This window comes from Eumetopias jubatus, unplaced genomic scaffold, assembly GCF_037043125.1.
Source record: "Eumetopias jubatus isolate StellerSeaLion01/CBP00866 unplaced genomic scaffold, mEumJub1_p1.0 scaffold_14, whole genome shotgun sequence".
NCBI lineage: Eukaryota > Metazoa > Chordata > Mammalia > Carnivora > Otariidae > Eumetopias > Eumetopias jubatus.
The window spans coordinates 2,054,538-2,076,268 of record NW_028274820.1 but is presented as its reverse complement, the minus strand read 5'-3'; the positions used below and the strand labels follow the sequence as shown (position 1 = coordinate 2,076,268).

The following is a 21,731-nucleotide window of genomic DNA, read 5'->3' as shown; positions in this document are numbered from 1 at the left end:
TTCTGCCCCTGTCCACCCATCGGATGCCTGAGATGTGCCCGCCACCCTGTCACCTCTTGCTCCGGACCTCGTGCCCTGGCCTGGCCTGTCCGGAGTGCGCACTAGGGATTCTGCGGAGTCCTCTTGCATCCGTGTTAGCAGCCCGCAGCTGGGGCGAGTGCGTGGTTCCCTCGGGCGGACAGGCCTTGGGCAGTTTCTGCTTGTCTCCGTTGAAGACTTGCAGGGAGGCCCGTTAGCTCTTCTGAAACGAGAACTGGCTTTGTAAGCGAACCTGACGCGATAGTAGCAGGTGAGATCGGTGGTCAGCACGAGGGAGACAGAAAGGAGAGTCCAGGGAGCTAAATCGACCTGTCAGGTTTGGTCTCTGGTTGGAATGGACTTCTGCTGGAAGCGGGACCAGCAGGCGGCTGAACCAATCACAGATCAGCCTGGAAGGAGGCGGAGTGGGGACTCAGCCGACCCTTTGGCTGATTTTTGACACACCTGTATGCACAGGTGGGTGTTGCTTAATCTGTTACATATTTTGGTCTCCCCCATTTTCCTGCATTCTTTTTGAAATGCGGGGCGTGCCTGCTCCCCCCTTGTGGGAACGCTCCCTCTCAAGGTCAGGTGGAGGTGGGCGGGGCTGGGGTGGGGTCTGCGGCCTCCCACACTGCTCTGTCCCTCTTCCTTCTTGTTCTTTTCCACGTGATAAACCGTCCTGCTGTGTCATGCAGCCCTAATCAGAGCTGTATGTACATTTGTTTGATTTTTAACCAGGCCCTGGTTGCCTCCTTTTGAAAGGAGCCCTGGGTTCTGGCCGGAGGGGTGGAGGCAGAGAGAAGGGAAAGGTGACACGCAGGGGGAATGGCTGGGGGCAGGGGGTGCTGGGCCAGTGAAGGCTGTCATCCCCGTTTCCCCAACCGAAAAGCTGTAGGTAGAGTAAGGCCCCGACTGCACCTTCTAGAATTCTGCATCCTTGCCCCCACACCCACCCCACAGGGGCCACTCGGTAGCGACTGGGTTTGGAGAAAGGTGCAGAGCTTCGAAGCCCGGAGCCTCCTTCCCTGGAGGGGCCGTGCCCTCCCTGACCCCCCGGGGTCGGTGGAGGCACCGGGGACCCGGGACCACAGCTGGAGTCTGGGCTGCGCCTGGGCCCTGGAGTAATACTTTCCACCTGTCTTCCAGACCTCGGCCACATGCCAAGGGGCCCTCTGCCATCACTAAACAAGGGTGCCCCTAAGGATGGAGCAAAGCCCCTGGGGGCTCTGCACAGCGGGGACGGGGCTCCTGTTAGTTTCCTGGGGAGGGTTCGGCAGGCGGCTGTGTGAGCCCCTGAGTGCAGTGTTCACGCCGGGTGCTGGGAAGCACAGCAGTGGCCCCGCGCAGGGGAGCTGGTCCGTTCCCGCGTGCGGCACAGGGGCAGGCCGCCCGCAGGTGGGAAGCCTCGGCTAGCGGGGAAGCCTCAGCTATGCAGGTTTGAGCAAGGGAGACGGGAGTGGCAAAGACACCGTGCCATTGTTAAGCACCCACTGCATGCCCCCCACATGGTCTCACACCTGTGCCAGCGCCCCAGGACCTCCTTGGGCGTCTGGCCCCTCTGCCTGCCGATAGGCACGTTGGGCCAGCTGTACGTTAAGCACGTGTGTGTTCTTGGGCGTGCTGGAGCCTTGGTGTGGGCGACCTCGGGTACCTCTGCAGCGCGTGCAGACCAGCCGGCCGCGGCAGGAGCCACAGCTGTCGCGGGCCAGGCTCTCGGTGGGGGGCCCTGAGGCTGCGGGCACTTCTGCCCTCACACCGTGATGCTCTGTGTTTGTTTTGGTCTGGTTGGTTGTTTTCAGTTCTTTGGCCCACTAAGGTAGAGGAACTTTCCAGAAGAGCCCCCCAGTCTTTCTTGTGTGGGAACATGCTAGGATACTGGCTCTCTTAGTTACTCAGTGCCCACCTGGTACCAGGGTCTGTTCCCTAGTTTGGGGGATACCACAGGTACTCAAACCCCCAGCCCTCCCGGAGCCTGTGTTCCCGTGGGGGACACAGATGGTGCCTAACACGTGGGCAAAGCTGCAGTGTGTCTGGATGTGGGTGTGCCGAGGACAGAACCCCCCCCCCCGCCCCTCTCCAGGGAAGCCCTGCTGAGGAGGGGAGGGAGGGAGCCAGGACAGAGAGCAGTGGAGGCAGAGAACAGCAAGAGCAAAGGCCCTGGGGCAGGTGCAGGTGTGTGACTGGTGGGGTCTGGGAGCAGCAAGGTCAGGCTGGAAATGAGGCCTGGACGGAGTGCTGGGCTCCATCCACCGTGGACAGAGCTCTTCCTAGTGATTATGGCCTGCTGGCCCCCGCCCTGAAAGACTGGGACAATCCCTCTGTTTTGTAAATGAGGAACCAGGGGCTGGAACAGTCTCAGTATGAGCTGAAGGCACAGAGCATCAGTGCAGAATGGGAAACACAGGCCATTGCTCTCCTCCCACTGAAAAACCAGTCCGGTTCTTTTTTGTGATAGTGGATGGAAACCCTTGCTCGGAGTACAGGGTGGGGGCCAGACGCCCCTTCCCCTTCCCTCGTCCCGTGGCCGACGCCACCCCCCCCCAAGATCACAAGTGGGTGTGTCTGGGGGCACATCCGGTGCCTTTGGGAAGGTCCGAGCTCCTACAAAGGGATCGCAGGTTTGGGCGGGTCTGTCTTGGGGCTTCGCGGATGTGGATCCTGTGCCTTCCCTGGAGATGTAACGTGCGTCCCGTAATCCGTGTGCATGGTGGGGAGTTCAGGTGGGAGGCCGTGCTGGAGTTTATCTGCATCCCATCCCAGTGCTGCCCATGGGAAGGCCCCTGAGTGGCCCGCCTCCCGCCCCTGAGAGCTGCAGATCCGATGTCCTGAGTTCTGGGTCTTGCACAGTGTTGGGTCTGCGGTAACCACATCGCTTTAACACGTTTGTTATTCTCTTACGATGGCTCCTGCTAATAAAGATAATGATAGGGGTACTTGTGACTCCCCAGGCAAGGGGATTTCCTGCCCTTCACCACATCATTCAGACTCTCCCTCGTGGCACTGGCCAAGGGGTTCTAACTCAGGGCGGTTAATGGGCACTTCTGCCTAGTGTCCCATTTTAAGTTAGAAGAACTTCTGTACCGCTCCTTCCTGGCTTCCTTTTTTGTTGTTTGAGTCACGGCGCCCATGCGTTTAATTGGGTCTTAGGGAGGAGAACGCGTAAGTCACAGCTGCGGCGGCATGAGATGCACGTCTAGAATTCACGGATGCCTGCCTGGCTGTGCTCCGAGCCCCCCGGCACCGTCCTGGTGGGGTCTGACTCGCACAGAGCAGAGCCCGGGTCGAGAGCCGCGCCTGGCCTTGTGCTCTGCTGATGGAGGGAAGGCGTGCGCTTGGTGGGTCTTACGGAGGTGGGCACCTCCTGGCACCGGGGGCGGGGGTATCGCCCACAGAAGCTGAGTTGAACGCCTGTTTTGTCAGGCCTCTCATTTGGAATTCGGGGTCTCTGCAGGGTCCTCTGGCGCGGATCCCACAGAGGCGCCTTTCCGCTGGTGCCCAGGGTCCAACGGGCCTGGGTTCTGGTCCCACCTCCACCTCCCAGCAGGTTCCTTTAAAATGTTTTTTTTTTTTAAGATTTTATTTATTTATTTGACAGAGAGAGACACAGCAAAAGAGGGAACACAAGCAGGGGGAGTGGGGGAGGGAGAAGCAGGCTTCCCGCGGAGCAGGGAGCCCGATGCGGGGCTCGATCCCAGGACCCTGGGATCACGACCTGAGCCGAAGGCAGACGCCTAACGACGGAGCCACCCAGGCGCCCCCTCCCAGCAGGTTCCTGACCTTGGCCAGTTTCAGACTCTCGTGGAGCGTCAGCTCTGTACGTTTGAGAAGGGAACACGTCTGTTTGCTAGACAGGCTGTCCTGTGATAATCAGAGTGAGCTGACGCTGACCCTGATGACCCGGAGTCTGAGTGCAGCCCCGGCCTGTTGAGCTCCCACCACTGGGTGTTGTTCTCGGCGCTTGGTGTATTTACGGGATCTTGTGGGTCACCCCCCCGCCCCCCGCTCTGCTTTAGATGCGGGTCGATGGGGTTGCGCACTGTCTTTGTCCTGCTTCTCCTGGGCACAGTTGAAATAGGAAGGAAGCCCGGGGTCACGCATGCCGTCCACACAAGAGCCCCCGATACCCCACAGGTCTCGGTCCTGTCTCGTCACCCCCGTATTTCCAAAACCGCTGGGAGCCGCTGACCATGCTGGGGCCGGGAGCCCGAGTCCAGCACAGGTTCCTTCGGAAGCCCAGTTGCCGCAGGCACACGGTGGCTCCCAGGTGCCCAAAGAGCGTGGGTGCCGCCCTCGGCAGCCCCCTTGTTGTGCTCTGCCATGTCACCGTGGGAAACCACATCTTCCCGCCCCCACTCTCGCGGCCCGGCTCGTCTTTCCCGACTGTCCTGGCGGGTGGAGGCCAGTGCACAAAGACCTGTTCCCGGTGTCCTGGGTCCTGCTGTGCCTTCATAGGACCTTCTCAGTGGAGGGACGCTGCGCTGTCGAGAAGTCTGGAAGTCTGGAGATGGGTTTCTGCCTCTCTCCCCGTGAGATTCAGGGCCCTGCCCTGTCTTCTGCACCCCGCACCCCGCTTCTTCACTCCTGGGGGTTTTGGAGCTCAGCTGTCCTCAGCATTCAGGCAAATGACAAAATTAACTCTGAACCCTCAGGGCAAGATGCCTCCCCAGTGCAGAGAATCCAGAAGATTCTCTAAGTGATGGTTCTCTTTGCACAAAAAGGTACAAAGGGTCCTGGGTCCTGAAGCTGTTGGACTATTTGAATTGCTTTTGCTGATGCTTGTGTTGCCGGGGCGTAGGTAGACTTTTGGGGTCATAGAGGAGTACTCGTCCCCGATTATGGTGAGCTGTCTGTGAGGAGTTCATTTTTTGGGGCAGAGGCGCACATGCCTCCCAAGAGCCCAAAGCCCCCTTTTCCAGCTTCGACTTACCGCCCGTCTCCCGTTTTTTTCCCCCAGTGCTGCACACGCAAGGCCCCGTCGATGGCAGTCTTTATGCCAAGGTGAGGAAGAAGAGCGCCTCGGATCCCGGCATCCCCGGAGGGCCCCCTGGCGTCCCTGCCGCCGGCAGCCCAGACCACGGCGACCACACCCTGTCGGTCAGCAGCGACTCCGGCCACTCCACCGCCTCTATCAGGACCGAGGAGCACCTTGCTGTGGGGCCCAGGCGGGGCCTGAGCCCCCAGGAGAAGGCCGAGCTGGACCAGCTGCTCAGTGGCTTTGGCCTGGAAGATTCTGGAAGCCCCATCAAGGATATGACCGATGCTCCCAGGAAGTACAGTGGGACACGCCACGTCGTACCTGCTCAGGTGCACGTGAACGGGGACGCCACACTCAAGGACCGGGAGACGGACATCCTGGATGACGAGATGCCCGGCCATGATCTGCACAGCGTGGACAGCATCGGGACCCTGTCCTCCTCGGAGGGCCACCAGTCCGCCCTCCTGGGCCCCTTCACCTGCCACCAAAGCAGCCAGAACTCCCTCCTGTCGGACGGGTTTGGCAGCAACCCCAGCGAAGATGCCCACGGCAGCCTCGCCCCCGACCTGAGCCTCGGCGTGGACGCCCTGTATGAGCGGGAGCGGGCATTCGGGATCCGAGACTCCAAGCATCCGCAGCCGGTGCTCCGGAGGCCCTCTGTGTCCGTCCAGACGCGGGCCTACGGACAGAGTGGCTACTCCACGCAGACCTGGGTGCACCAGCAGCAGATGGTGACTGCCCACCAGTACAGCTTCGCTCCCGACGCCGAGGCCAGGCTCACCGGCCGCGGCCCGGAGGATGGCTCTGGCCTGGTGCAGGCCCAGCCCAGGGTTCCAGTCACCCCCACCCGCGGGGCGGGCGGCAGAGTGGCCCTCCAGAGGGGCATGGGCCCCGTGTCCCATGTCCCCGATGCACAGCGGCCCCCTCCCGGCAAAGCGTGCAAGCCCAGGTTTCCAGACGTCAGAGTCGTGAACGGAACTGGAGCGGAGCCGAGCACGGACCCCTCCCCAGGCTCACCCACCCTAGACATCGACCAGTCCATTGAGCAGCTCAACAGGCTCATCTTGGAGCTGGACCCTACTTTTGAGCCCATCCCCACCCACATGAACATGCCGGGCAGCCAGGCCAATGGCCCCATGCCCCCTGAGAACGTGGGCGGCAGGCTGCGGGTGAGCAGCCTACAGGACGCGGGAGAGGGCCCGGGCAGGGCCTCCGTGCGGCAAGGTGAGCGGGAGTCCCACGGGATGTGCACTTGTCTGCGTCTGTGTCCTACGGGACGGGGCCTTGCAGAGGAGTGCGGGGCTCGTCCTGGGTCTGGGGGAGGGCAGCAGAGACGATGGGCGGCCCCTGGGCACAGCCTGGTGGGGACAGGTCAGCAGCTGTGCACCTAGCTGGCTTTGCAGGGAGTGGGGGGCTGCTCATGGGTCTGGCAGACCCCAGAGGGTGGAAGGCTCAGGAGTGGGGAAGGATGGTGGCGATGAGGGAACCCCAACATGGGCCTCGCGTTCATGAAGCCAGACACCCGGAGGGCACTGCTTGTCCATTACAGCCGCCCCTGCCGGCCCTGGTCCCCACAGCACACGTTCCAGGGGTGAGGGCACTGCAGACCTGAGTCAGCACGGCCCCACCACGGCAGGGGTGCACCGAGCCCCCCACAGGGACGGTGCCCCTCGTGTTGGGATGGGGTCTGTGACTTGCTCTCCGTGTCAGGGAGGCATAGAGCTGTGGGGACCCAGAGAGCTGGCCAGGTGGGTGTGGGGGCCCGCCAGCAGGCAGAGGGTGCTGGAACGGAGGGAGGGCGTCAGGGGCAGGGAACATTATGTGAAGGCTGCGTGGAGAAGGTGCTTCCACACACAGAAGATGGAGCCCGGCGGGCATCCAAGCGGGGGTGCCATGGATGTCTGGGAGGCTGAGGGGGCTGCGTTCTGGACACCTGTCCGCTCTCAGGCAGGGGCCTGGACCCAGAGGCCACCTAAAGGCTGCGAGCATCGGGTCCACGTGAGGCCAGGCTCTCCTGTGTTGGAATGTCAGCAGGCTCCCTGGGTCCCTGTAGGAGTGAAGACAGGAGGGTTCTGTCACCTCCCTGTCCTTCTGTGTCTGACCCTGAGTGTGCGCCTCATGCTGAGCCCGTAACACTGACGGACGGATTAACATTCACTGGCCGGGTTCTCTGGACCCTTTTCATCTCCTTAAGGCCCCTTGGCTGCAGGACCGGAGGCCCGTCTTAGAGTTGAGTTTTTGGAGGTGTCAGTAGATGAAGTGACCCGCCCAAGGTCACACGGGTCACATACGGTAGAGCAGGAAGAGGTGTCTGGTCTGCACCCAGACGCCCTGGCCGCTGCTGGTAGGAGGCCTGTTCCCGAGCAGCCATGAGCCGACTCTGAGAGAGTGGCTCCCGGCGTTGGGACGGTTGGAGCATGGCATGCGGCTCCAAAGTGAGGCTACGGCTTTTGTGAGCACCCAGCGGGGAAAGGCGGCCTGCCTGAGGCTTGCCCTGCATCAGCCACAAGGGAGCTTGACAGTGTGGAGGCGTGCTCACAACAGCCCACAGGCAGGCTTTGCCTCCCGTTCTGGGACGTCCTGTCTTGATAACAGTCCCATCAAAAGAAGGCTCATGTCTGTAGCTCTCAGACATTCAGTTTGAGGCGAAAGGGAACTTCCCTCCCTGGTAGGTATAGAGAATACTGGAACCCTTTTTCTTTTTTTAAAGATTTTATTTATTTATTTACGTATGTATGTATGTATGTAAGAGAGCATGCATGTGCAGGGGAGGGGCAGAGGGAGAGAGAGAATCTCAAGCAGACTCCATGCTGAGGGGAGCCCCAAGCTGGGCTCAATCCCAGGACCCTCAGATCATGACCAGAGCTGAGATCAAGAGTCGGACACTTAATGGACTGAGCCACCCAGGTGTCCCTGGACCATTTGATTTAAAAACTTAAATGTCAGTATTTGTACTTCTTGGCTGGATCAGCCAGTGACAGAAAAAAAAAAACCACACACACTAGGTGGCAGGGGAAGTCCCAGCAGGGTAGCTAACCAACTGGTTTTGAGTCCTGGAACATTCCAGGTTTGGGGATGCAAGAAACCTGTGCTTTGAAGAGCTTCCAGATCCCGAGCCTTGATGGGGAGGCCAGGGCTACTGAGCTGAGCCACATGCGGCCAACCAGGAAGGACCGGCGAGTCTGAAAGGCGCCATGGCATGCCCAGCACGGTGGCCATCACCCCACACATGCATCATGTCTGTGTCCCTGAGGCTTGGCCCCAAGGACACATGTCTGACCAGAGCCACCTTGAGTCTTGCTCAGATAGGAAAGGGGTGGGAAAGTTCCAAGGTGCTGTATCTTCCAGCGAGACCCTGCCTGGTCTGCCTTGTGTCTCAGGTGCACTCCTCGCTGTAGGAAATACCTGGATGCAGGGACCTCAGCGTCCAGAGGTGAGTAGGATCCCTCACTCTTTATAGAATGTGTACTGATCGTAAGAAAGACCACCAGTTACCTAGTGGTAGGAAGTTGGGAGTGACATTCCCCGGAGCTCTTTCTGGGGACTGCTGCATGTACTGACAGCTCATGAGTGGCTGCACACCCACTGTGGGTCTGGTTATTTCTGAGAGGAAGATTGTATGGGAAAGCTAAGCATTTCCTGAGAAAGTCTGCTTGGTACCAGCACTGTAGTCATAATGGTAATGGTGATGATGATGATGATGGTGCTAGTGGTGATGGTGACAGTGGTGGTGGTGGTGGTGGTGATGATGATGGTGATGGTGATGATGGTGATGGTGATGATGGTGATGGTGATGATGGTGATGGTGATAATGGTGGTGATGATGGTGATGATGGTGATGGTGATATGGTGATGGTGATGGTGGTGGTGATGATGGTACTGATGGTGATGATGGTGATGGTGATGATGACAGTGCTAGTGGTGATGGTGACAGTGGTGGTGGTGGTGATGATGATGGTAATGATAGTGGAAATGGTGGTGATGATGGTGATGATGACGATGGTGATGGTGATAATGATGGTGATAATGGTGATGGTTGTGATGATGGTGATGGTGATATGGTGATGATGGTGGTGGTGATGATGGTGATATGGTGATGATGATGAGGGTGGTGATGGTGACGATGATGGTGATGGTGGTTATGATGGTGATGGTGGTGGTGACCACTGGTGTAATAATGGTGTTGATGATGATGGTAACAATTATAGTAAGCACTGCCACTCGGAGCGCTTGTGCTGTCCCAGGCATTATGTTTGAGCTTCTCTGAGTCACCCATGATCTTTATGCCTACTGTGGTATGTAACCAGAGCTTCCGTCTGCCTGACTGTGCGTTCCATGGCTGAGCCCCCAGTCCACTCAACTCTGACTCTGCCACCAGCCAGAAAGCCCCTTTGTGTCTTGGCACTGGTGATTGTCAGTAGAGGGGTGTGGTGCTGGCGGGACGGTGGATGGCACTCCAAGGACCCATGTGGCTCTGCGGAATTCAAGAGGCTCATCGCAGGACATTGTTGGGAGCCTCTCCCTGCCCACAGACAGGAAGAGTCGTCCAGAGGTGGCCTGTCAGAAAGCTTTCACCCTGTGAAAGGGGGTGAGTTGGGGGGGAGTCGGGTTTTGGGGTGTTTCTGTGTCTCTGTGGCTCCCTCAGTCTGCTCTGACACCCTGGCTGTGCACCCCTCTGTGCAGCCCGGCACATAGGTAGGTTTCTCGGGTCACATCCTTTAAGTGGGGAGACTTTGCCTGATGATACCCAGGTAGCAAAGGAAATGACTCAATTTGTAAAATGTATGATCCCGCGGATGGCAGGAAGCCAGCTCCGTTTTTCCCATCCCTCAAGGGCTCCTTGCTTCACGTTGCCAAATATTTTGTTCATGTTACATCAACCCTAGCCCACAATGACAGGATCCTGGCAGACCTCCCATCGTGTTTGCGGGACCCTGCTTCCGGCACTTTTCATGTTCGTCTGCAGACGCGGACATCCACCGCGTTAATACTCAACTGAGTCAGGGAACTTGTTTATACTGAGGGGAATTCAGAGCGATGAGAAGGAGCAGCTTTTATTTTAGGTAGGGCTCCATGCCCAGCACGGAGCCCAAGGTGGGGCTTGAACCCACGACCCTGAGATCAAGACCTGAGCTCAGATCAGGAGTCGGACGCTTCCCCGACTGAGCCCCCCAGGTGCCCTGAGAAGTAGCAGCTTTAAATCATCGATTCTGGATAGCCCGTCCATTGAAGTTAGATGTTAAACCCCAACCAAAGGGATCTAGTGTGAGAATGGGAGGGTATGTGGGTGCTCAGAAAGCAGCCTGACATCATTGCCTTGCACACCTTGTTTTCCATGTGAGAGACCCACAGAGGTGCAGCAACCCAAGGTTACGTCAGCACCAGGACGGCTGCCTCTGAGCAAGTCCGCGAGGCAAGGGGGCCTCAGCAAGAGCCCGGCAGCGAGGCCTTGCCTGTGGAGGTCTGGGAGGGGGCGGCCACAGCTTCCACGCCCCCAGCAGCCTGATCCTGCGTATTAGGAGAAATGGAAGTGCTTGTTGCATTTTGGGTTGTTGGCAACACAGTGCATCCGTGGTGATTTTCTGAGGTCCCAAGTTCAGGGGCGCCTGCGTGGCTCAGTCATTAAGCGTCTGCCTTCAGCTCGGGTCATGATCCCAGGGTTCTGGGATCGAGCCCCGCATCGGGCTCCCCGCTTGGCGGGAAGCCTGCTTCTCCCTCCCCCACTGCCCCTGCTTGTGTTCCCTCTCGCTGTGTCTCTCTCTGTCAAATAAATAAATAAAATCTTTAAAAATAAAATAAAGTCCCAAGTTCAGTGGCTTGTGCAGTGCATGTTGCAGTCAAGCTCATCCCCATTAGCGGTCAGTCCTGTCTCCCGGCCCCTGGCCTCCCCTGATCTGCCTTCCAACTCTGGGTTTGCCTATGCTGGGCATTTCATCTAAATGGAATTGTACAACGTGCGTCTGATTTCTTTCGCTGAGCATCTGCTTTTCCATGCTCATCCAGGTTGTAGCGTGTGTTAGAGCGTCATTCCTGTTTAAGGCTGAATTGTATTCCACAGGGCGATTGGACACAGTATGTACGTCCATTCATCCGAGTGTGGATACTGTGTCAGTGCTACTGTGAACATCCGTGCACAAGTATTAGTCTGAATGTGTTCAGTTCTTTTTTGTTTTTTAAAGATTTTATTTGAGAGAGCGAGAAGGAGAGAGCGCACAAGCAGGGGGAGGGTCAGAGGGAGAAGCAGGCTCCCCGTGAGTGCGGAGCCTCACGTGGGGCTCGATCCCAGGACCCGGGATCATGACCTGAGCCAACGGCCGCTTCACCGACCGAGCCACCCAGGCGTCCCAGAATGTTTTTAATTCTTGAGTGGAACTGCTGGGCCACTTGGCCCGTTTTTGTTTAAGGTGTCGAGGGACCAACCCCTCCGTTGTTTGAAAGTTCGCTTTGGAGACCCCCTGGCCTCTGGCATGGCTGGCTTGTTTCCCAAAGCTCTTGCCGTGGGTGCGCTAAGAACAGGTTGGTCCACATGGATGTGACCCCCTAATGGACACATGCGCCATCACTTACGGACAACTGTCGTTTGTTTAACCCGTGGGTAAAGGGTGGTAAGGTCTTCCGTGTCAGGATAGAGAGGTCATGACATCTCTCGCAGGGGTGGGCCTGGGGCCTGGGGTCATAGCTCTAGTCTTCCTTTCTCCTCATAGCCCATCAGCCAGCTGGGCCTGTGGCCGCACCTGCTCACGTTACCATCCACTGAGGGTGGTCCTGAAGGTGGACAGCTCTGACGACCGTCCTAGGTCAACGGTATGGTTGTGGGGCGCCTGGGTGGCTCAGTCGGTGAAGCATCTGCATTCGGCTCAGGTCACGATCTTGGGGTCCTGGGATCGAGCCCCGCATCGGGCTCCCTGCTCAGGGGGGAGTCTGCTTCTCCCTCTCCCTCTGCTGTGCCCCCTGCTTGTGCTTGCTCTCTCCCCCCACAACAAATAAATAAATAAAATCTTTAAAAAAAAAAAAAAAGCTACGGTTGCTAAACGATGATGTGTTTGAGGAGCAGGCCAGCAAGATCTAGTGGTTTGGGGAGGGGAAAGATCATTCAAAGGGAAAATAAATTCAAAGACATAAGAGGGACCCGAAGCCAGGCAGCAAGCTCTGCGGGTAATGTGTCTTCAGTGAGTCGGGGAGTGATCTTGCCTCTTGGTCGCCGTGTGGCTTCTTACATTTTGCCTGAAGTCATACCTGATTTTGAGTAAGCAGTGGAAGAGGATCGCCAACGCTTCTCATATTGGAAGGGCAGCCTTCTAGCTTTCTGGACTTACCCTTTCCCTTTCAAGTGCGCCTCTGGGGAAGAAATGCGACCTAACCGAGCACTTCAGTGTTTCCCAGGGAAAAGGATTTGCAGTTTCGCAATCCCAAAGACAGGCTTGCCTTCCTCGGCCCCCTGGCCTCATTGTGCCGGTGACAGCCCACTCCCATGGGCTCCCCTGGCGCTGAGGTGGGTCCGGGGGGGGGGCGGTGGAAGGGGACCCGGAAGGAGAGGTCTTGAGCGTTGGCCAGTGCTAGGCATTTCTAACAAACGTCTCCTAGCTCTTCGCGAATATACCCTGCAGGTGGCAGGGACAGGCCACCCCTGTGGCAGCTTAGGGAGAAATAAAGCTCCTCGAGCCATTCTCGAACATTTAAGCTGGGCAGGTGGGCTTTTTTTTCACTTTCACTGTCACGCTGAGCAGATCCTTCACCCTCTCCCACCCTCTCTTGAGAAGCTGCACGTGTCCAGTTGAATGAGCTGAACTCGGGAGGCCTCCCCCAACCGCGGGGCAGTGTTTGGCCATTGTTTGTCTTCACTCCGAGGAATGCAAGGGAGTTTCCAGAACCCACTGTGCATGCCTCTATGAAGCAGCACTTCATTCTTCCACGGTTGTATAAAGATAAATAAATAGCTTCAGGGCACTTGGCCTTCTAGTGGCCCAGATGGAAGACAAAGGTTGTGTTCTCAGAGGTTTCCATCGACGCTCAAGGGCCGGAGTCTGCCCCCTTGGCTACACAGAGCAGTCACCTGGGAACGTTAGCAGATGCGGAGACGGCTTCCTCCTCCGGAGGGCCGGCTTGGAGTTGACCTGGGCGGGAATCGAGCATCAGAATTATTTTAAACGCCCCCCCCCCCCGACATGTGGAACTCTGGGCTTGAAACCTGCCTCTGTGCTCAGCGTGGTCATGAGTTTTGGGGCCCTTGGGAAGTTGTTAAAAAAAAATGCCAGGCTCTGGGCCTCACTCCCAGGGAAGGGGTGAGGTCTGCGTGCCAGGAATTTCAATGCCATGCTAATGTGTGGCCAAGTTTGAGAACTGTTGTTTTGTACTTGTGGTTCTGCCTGGGCGTGCACCCTGCTCACCTGGAGGGCTGACCCGCGCTCACTGAGGCAGGAGAGCCCCGCCTGAAGGTTCGGGTACGACCCGTTTCCAACCCCTTTGTGGAATTTGGAAGCTGTTCAGGAGTCTCGTGCGGGGGATCAGGTTGGTGACGCCTGGTCTGGGCTGTATTTCGACAGCGCGGAGGAGGGGCTGGGACCCCACCTCGTGAGTTGTCAAACTCTTCACCTGTGGACAAGAGCAGACAGTCCCCTCGAGAGGTCTGAATCGCCCTCACGGAGCGTAAGGAAGATACAAGTGGGTTCTGAATTACCATCGATCGGTGTATTTACAAACAGGTGCAGACTTGCCAAGGGGCTTCTGTTTTGTTTTGTTTTGTTTTGTTTTAATCCAGTTTTTTTAGTGAGTAATCAGAGCAAGTCACATCCTGCACCTCTGTTGACTCAGTGGCAAATTGATGACCACCATGCTGATCTCCCAGGTCAGGCTGAATTTAGTCCTGGTGCGAAGAGCTTTGTGGGCACCCCACGGTCTTGGCCTGAATCCTCTGCTTCCGTTGAGGCTCAGCGGGGGCGTCCGGGTACCCCAGATGAGGACTGTCCTCAGCACCTGGGAATTTCCCTGCCCTGGCCCTCACCACCCCTTCTGGTGACGGCTGGGCTAAGTTGCATCCACCCTAGACCGGTGACTGGGCGTGCCGGGGGCTTCTGTCCTGGTACCGTAAGCTCTGCGGGGCCCAGTCACAGCCAGGCTCCATCCCTGCATGTCCCCTGAATGACCGAATGACCCAGCCTGCAAACTCCTGCACCCCACGCTGAATCCGAGCCTCCCGGAGCCTGGCTAAGGCTGAGCTGACCCAAGGTTTGCAGGCTCAGCAGGTGTACCCTGACCTTGAACCCCAGTACCGCCCCCTCCCTGGGAATAGTGAATTTGCAAAAATGAGATATGGGGGTGTTTGGGAACAGCAGCAAGGGGGCCTCCCGGGGACACCTGCCCCGCTGTAAGCCTGGGGAGGGGAGACCCGAGGCCCAGGGTGTGTGGTGTCCGGTGGCAGGAGGAAAGGAGACCAGTTGAAGACCTGTGAACACCCAGCAGAGGGGCTGTTGGGGTCACCGGGAGGGACAGGCTCACAGCACTCAGCAGAGGAAGACCGACCTGGCCCGACCCTCTGTGGGGACTGGGATTGTGGGTGGATGCGCGGGTCAGCGGGGATTTTTGCGGATTTTGTGGTCCTGGGTTGCTGTGTTTTCTGCATTGATTCCAGCGTCCTCTGTGACTGTGAGGGGCTGCTGAGGTCCCGGTGTCTTGGCTACTGGCTGGGAAGCAGCAGGGAGCAGGTGCATCTTAGCAGGTGGGCGGAGAGGGGCAGGGTTGTCTGAACCGGGGTGTAGGGCTGGGGCTGTGCAGGGAGGGACGGGGATGGGGGCGTCCAGGGCTCAGTACCCAGGCCCGTGGCCTGCGGGAGGCCCCCAGAGGGAGCCTAGGACTTGTTCCCCCTTCTCCCCGTGGCCCTTCTCAGAACGGACCCCTCCCTGTGGAGGGCTGAGTGCACCCATTGTGCTGCTTTAGCTCGAGTCTCTCCTGCCTTCATCTGGTCTCCTGCATCCCTCTTTCCTGGATGTGACTTCTTCACTGAAAAGGAAAAACGGGGGCACGGCCAGATGGATGTAGCCGATTCTTTAATACAGTTCGGAGAATAGGTTTGAAGTATCTCGCTCTTCAACTCAAGTGAAGTCCAGGCATCTTGTTTTTCTGACTTTAAAAGTGATACATATCAGAGCGCAGACCGCGGTCCAGCGTCACAACCACCAAAAGGCCACCAAAAGTCCTCCGTGCACACTCAGCGAGGGGAGGGCAGGCTCCATCCTGGCGACAGGGGCTCACCTTTGTGCTTCTTGAGCACCTGCTGTGTGCGAGTCACTGGGAACCAGATGCACACAGATCCCTCCTGGGAATGATGCTGGGAAAAGCAGGAACTGAACAAAAGTGGGTTGCAATCGTGACAGGCTGGGACATCACGCCCGGTGACAGAGCCAGAGAGCAGAGGACACCCGGTGGATGATTCTGTTTATAAGAAACATCCAGAACCGGCAAGACCAGAGGTCACCAGGGCGGGGGGAGGGGAGCGGGCAGTGGGAGCTGAAGATGTTCTGGAACTAGAAAAAATAAGAGTGTCAATTTGGGAAATTGTAGTCAGGTCTTAATTAAGGCCTCGGTCCTCTGCTGTGGGAAAAGCACCTGCAGCCCACGTGTTTCTCCTGTCAGGCTCCTCGGGGGACGAGCCGCTGGGCGGAAGGTTCCGGAAGCTGAGCCTTGGGCAGTATGACAACGATGCTGGGGGGCAGCCGGCCTTCTCCAAATGTGGATGGGGAAAGACCCCCGGTGCGGACCAGGCCTCAGGTCTGGCACCTTTCCTCTCTCCAGCAGACGCCAAAGAGGTAGGCACTACCCCCTTGACAGCGGGACCAGTGCCCTTCCTGATCGCGGTCCCATTGCCACCCTGCCTCCCTCCCGTCTCGCAGGCAGGGGTGCGGTTGGGAGAGCCCAGGTGTGCAGCCCTACCCAGAAGGCATGGCGTGGCCACCGTGGGCTCCGCTGGGCCTCCACTCCTGGACTGCGTGGTGGGGGGAGGCGGGAGCGTGCAGGTGGCTCGTGGGTGCACGGCGGTGGCCAGGGGCACATGGACTTCCCCAAGGTCTTGGGCCGCGGGGGGGAAGCAGGAAGAAAGTGGGTCAGCGTGGCTGTGGGCCCCGTGGTGGGATCCACGGAGCATCTTCTAGGCTTTCATCAGAACGCAGTAAGATAGGTCGAACCCCGAACGATGAACCCGTCCCCATCAGTGTTTTCATCGTGGTCGACGCAGAAAGTGGGAGCCCAGAATAGCTTAGAAAAGAGATACCTGGATAAATCCTTCTGTGTTTTTCTCTGTGCTGTGGTCTCACTGCCTGTGAGCACACACACCACGGGCAGGGATGATTTTATCCTGTTCTCCACCGGGTGCCCGCCTCCCCGGTGCCGCGCCCCGTCTCTGGCGGCTCCACGCGGTAGCAGGTGGATGGACCGCGGGGACTCCCTCTTCCCTTGAGTTGTTGAAGCTCTTCCCAGTGGCCACCAGTGGCAGGGCCGTGCATGGGGACCCGGCCCCTGTTCCTGCACGGTGGGTCAGCCCCGGCCCGCCGTGAGGAGGTGGCCTTCACCCGACTCCCTGTGCCAATTCCAGACGGTGGCCGCCGCGTACCCCTCAGACCCCAACGGGATCAGCAGCAGGACCTTCACTCCAACCAAGGGTGACTCTGACTCGGCCTCTCCCACGCCGGCATTTCCCGTGTCTCCAGAAACACCGTATGGTAAGCCAGAAGCCAAACCTGCAGCAGACAGCGGCACCCCTTCGGGGAGGACGCAGCAACAGAACTTCACTCTGCTTTCTTTTCCAGTGACGACACCCCCACATTGTCCGCCGTTCACCCCGCCCGGGCTGCAGGGGGGCAGCGCTGGCGGTCTGTACAGAGGAGCTCACGGTAAGAACCCCACCTTTCCTTCTCTCCGGCATCTCATGCTGACATGTTTGCATGGGCGCCCCGTCTCGGACACCTCCGAAGTGCGGAGGGCTCTTGCCCGGGGGGTGCGGCCCGCTGGGGGCTAACTGCGGCCTGCGGCCTGCAGGCGCACCTCTGTGCATCTTCACATCTGCCCAGCAGGCAAGGGGAAGGGTTGTGGGTGCTCGGAGCGCGGTGTCTGTGGTTTTCAGCTCCTCCTACCGTTTCCTGGAGCTGGAAGAAGAAGCTGGAATGCCTGCCCTGCCCTTTACAGAGGAGCTGGGGCTTGCGAGGCCAGCGAGCTCTCTGCTCTGTGCTTCAGGGCCGCCCAAGACCCCCACCCGTGGTCCTGGATCTCCCCAGGGGGTGACGACCTCTGGGACGGGTGTGTTGCGGACCTTGCCCACTTCCCCATCCTCGGCGTGGTGCTCGAGTGCCCACGGGCCCAGGGGAGGGGACGGCAACCGGCAGCAGCCATGGGGCCAGCCTGCACCCCTTCCTGGGGACATCCCCCTCTTGCCTTGAGGGCCCAGGATAGCCCAACCTCAGGCACGGGGAGAGGGGTTGGAGCCGAAGCCCCGCGTGCGTTTAAAACTTTTCTTCTCTGTGCTTGTAGATTCTTTCTGGCGCTGCCTCTCTGGGGAAGGCCTGTGAGGGTTCTGTGAGGGGTCATCAGGTACCCGGGAGAGGTCGTAGTGACAACAGTTGGTGCCACGTCCCTTCTTTCCCCAGATCTGTGTGTCATATCCAGGAAGGGCTGTCCTTCTCCGAAAGGTCTCCTGTGGCTTTAGACCATACACGCTTCTCTTTACGCGCAGAGCAGAGCGGTTAAATCACCGGCCTTCCTTGGCGTGGGGTTGGGGGGGGAGCTGACATGTGGGCAAGGGGAGGGTGTGCAGTATGGTTGCATGCGTTTGTGCACTCTGGAAGCGTCCCACGGGAGCAAACGCCATCCCAGCGTGTGTCAGCACGGAGACGCACGCACGACATCACGTGTCTGTTCTGCATTGGAACCACGTAGGTGGTGGCAAACACAGGGACACGGCTTCTGCCTCCACCCGTCCCCCTCCTCCTCCCTGAGCCGACCACGTGTTTAGACCAGCTTTGTGGGACACATGCTGGTGATGGCCGTGGGACATGGATGATGAGCCCAAGGAAAGAAAATACCGGAACAAACCTTCAGACCGCAGGCCCTGCTTGCGTGGGGCGGTCCCGCGTGCTGGGTGCACCCCGGGAGGTGACTGCAGGAGCTCACGTGTAGATGACATTTGTCCCATGGTCTTCACAGCATGATGTCTCTCTTCTTGTGGTCACATGGGAGCCGCTCTCCCTGTCGTCCCACTCACAGGTGGGGAAACGGACACAGGGAAGTTCAGCATATCGCTCGAGCCACACAGCAGGCAGGGGGCAAAGCCAGGACTACATGCCGGTCAGCGTCATCCCCCAGCCAGGGGTGTTTTGTTCCGCATTGTCAGGTTAGACAGGGCCTGGATTTAAGTCCGGTCATGGAATGACTGTGCCTCTCATAGTTAGTGACCCTCTGAACCTGTTTCCTCGTCTACCAATACAAGAATGCCTCATCTGTGACCAGCGTGCAGGGGTGAGGTGGGATGTGTTAGGCATCTAACATAGTGCCTGGCTCTGTGTCATTTAGTACCGGGTGCTACCGTGTGTATACATGAGAGTATTTGCTTTGAATCCTTGTCAGGAGGGTGGCATTGGCCTCCTGGCATGGAGTAGACATAGCCTTCGCTGTCCCCCCACTCTGAGAAGTACACACACACCTGACGGTATGTCAAACAGATGCCAGAGGCTGAGCCGTGGAGGAAAGAAGCAGACTGACCGTGGCCCCAGGACCACGGAACCTGGATGGACCACCATCTGGGCTCTGGAACAGGCTTCCGCAGAGCAGAGAGAATGGATGTCATGCAGGGACTCCAACCAGAAACCAGTAACAGGAAGGTAACAGGAAAATGTCCAAATGCCTGCAAATGAATCGGCACTCTTGCAAATAATCCACGGGCCCAAGAGAAAAATCTCACGGGAAATCACAAAGTATATTGAAGTGAATAAAATGAAAGTAAAATATTTCACAGGTGGTAGGACAGAGCTCAGACAGAACTGAGAGGAACGCTCATGACAGTAAACATATACATTGGAAAAGGAGAAAATCTGAAATTAAGAGTTTGAACGCCTCCTCCCAGAACCTAGAACGAGAAGAACAGAATAACCTGAAGATGGCCAGAAGGAAGAAAATATTAAAAATACAAGCAGAAATCACTGAAATTATGAAAAGGAAATAATAGAAAAAATAAATGAAAAAGAGCAGGTTCTCGGAGATGATCGAGAGAGTTGGCCAATATCTCAAAAGAAGGACAAAAAATAGGGAAGAGACAGATGGCTAATACCAGGAATGAAAGGGACCCCTCACCGAGCACCCTGCAAATAGGAAGTGGATGACAGTGCCACACACAGTGGTTCACGATGAGCTTGCCCTGGGACATCTCTTCCAGTGTGAAGTAGACACTTTGAATGCCTGGTAGCTAGTGAGGAAATTGACTCATAACGTGTACATTTTCCCCCCAAAGCAATCTCCAGGCCCCGATGGTTTCACTGGGGAATTCAACCAGACATGTAAAGAATTAACACCAATTCTACACAACCCCTTCCAGAAACTAGAAGGAGAGGGAACGTATCCCGGTTCATTCCGTGGAGGCAGTGTTACCCTGGTACCAAAATCAGACAAAGACAACAAAAAGGGAACAATAGGCTGTTATCCCTTATGAATAGACAAAAAATTCCTTAACCAAACCCCAGGAAATCAAATAATAGTGTATATAAAAATTATACACTTTCACCAGGTAGGATTTACTCTAGGGATGCAAAGCTCTTTTGATATTTCAAAATCCATCAATGTCACCCATCCTATTTAATGGATGAAGAAGAAAACCGTATGATTTTATATTAATAGATGCAAAGAAAAATTTTTTTGACAAAATTCACATCTGTTCTGACTAAAAACTCGCAGCAAAACAGCACAGAGGGGACCTTCCTCGACCTATAGAAAGAATCTACTAAAACCCTGCAGCTCACACATAATGCTGAAAGTTCTACAGGATCGTCATGCAAGAAAAGGAGATAACAAGACCACAGAGTGGAAGGGAAGAAATAAAACTGTCCCTTTTTGCAGATTTGTGATTTATCTATGCAGAAAATTCCAAGGAATGTACAAAAAAAGCCTCCCAGAACAAATAAGGGGCATCAGCTGGTTGTAGGACACAAGAGATACACACAAAAATCAATTATATTTCTATAGACTAGCAGTGAATGTGTACAGACCTCAATTAAGTATACAGTGCCATTCATAATAGATCAAAAAAGCAAAATAATAAGGTGTAAACCTAAGAAAACATGCAAGACACATTCATTGAAAACTCCACAGTGTCAGTGGAAGAAATCAAAGATCTAAATAAATGGAGTGGCATACCATGTTCATGGATTGGAAGACCCTGCTGAAGAGGTCAGTTCTTCTCAAAGTGATGTACAGTTTTAACACAGTTCCTATCAAAATCCCAGCAATATTTTTTTTATATAGACAAGATACTTTTAAAATTTATATGGGAATTCAAAGGAAGGAGACCGGCTAGAATAATTTTGAAAAAGAACAAAGTAGGAGGCATGGATTGACTACTTTCCAGACTTTCTAGGTAACCACGGTAATCAGGACTGTGTGGTGTGGGGCAAGGGACGGACACAAGACCAGTGAAACAAAGGGAAACCCAAAAACACACCCACACAAATTTGCCCAACTGATTTCTTTTGGAAAATGTGCAAAGCAAGTCACTGAAGGAGAAACTGTCCTTTCAACAAATGGCACTCACCGTCCAAAAAAAAACCAACCAAAGTCTTGTATCTTATACCAGAATTAACTTAAAAGAGATCATAAACAAATATAAAACTGTAAAACTTTAAGGAAAAACACATAGCAGAAAATCTTTGGGATCCAGGCTACTCAGGAGTTATTTTACTAGCACCCGAAGTGCAATCCATAAAAGGGAAAATTGATGAAGTAGGACTTCATCAAAATTGAAAGAATTTTCTATAGGAGGAACCTGCTAAGAGGTGAAAGGGCAGACAGACCGCAGACTGAGAGAAGATTTTGCACTCCAAACCTCGGCAGTAAAGAAAGAAACAACCCGATCAGAAAACAGGTAAAAGCCAGGAGGAGACCTCTTAGTGAACAAGATGGACAGACAGCAGAAGAGCACATGAAAGACACCCAGCGTCATTACCACCAGGGAAATGCGAGCAATCACTACAGACCCAGCATAACGGGTAAAATAAAAAATAGTTTCAGCACCACGTGCTGGTGAGGATGTGGAGAAACTGGAACTCTCCTGTCCTGCTGGTGGGGCTGGGACACGGTGCAGCCTTTCCACGGGAGACAATCTGACACTTTCTTAAAAAAAACCCCTACACGTGCCAATATATGTGATTCGACAAGGAGCCCTGAGTTTTTATCCTGAAAAAATAGATTGACGCTCGCGCCAAAGCCTGCACCCCGGTGTTTATAGGGCATCTCTGTATAACTCCTGACCTCTGCGTATGAATCCAGAATGATCTCAGACTCACAAGTTCAGTGTCAGTCCCACTGGGGGAGCGGGTGGGGATGTGGTTGAAACAATGTTGGCTGCCAGTTGGACAAGCTGGGTGGAGTCTCCGTGGAGCTTTATTGTACTGTTCTGCCTACTTCTGGATGTGTGTGGGATTTTGTATGTTGAGGAGTTAAAGTATAAATCTGGGAGCCCTTGGTGGTGAGTAAACGTGGGTGCGGT

The 21,731-nt window shown here is 56.1% G+C and overlaps 1 protein-coding gene across 3 annotated transcripts in view; it reads left to right on the top strand.

Annotated features, from left to right (window-relative positions):
• The window catches only part of TNS3 (tensin 3), a 167,289-nt gene that overhangs the window by 98,990 nt on the left and 46,568 nt on the right, over positions 1–21,731 (top strand). For all 3 annotated transcript variants that reach the window (XM_088018255.1, XM_088018253.1, XM_088018254.1), the window contains 4 exons: positions 4,976–6,220; positions 15,626–15,798; positions 16,581–16,707; positions 16,795–16,878. In XM_088018255.1, coding sequence (XP_087874381.1) covers positions 4,976–6,220; positions 15,626–15,798; positions 16,581–16,707; positions 16,795–16,878 — 1,629 coding nt within the window. The remainder of the gene's footprint in view (positions 1–4,975; positions 6,221–15,625; positions 15,799–16,580; positions 16,708–16,794; positions 16,879–21,731) is intronic.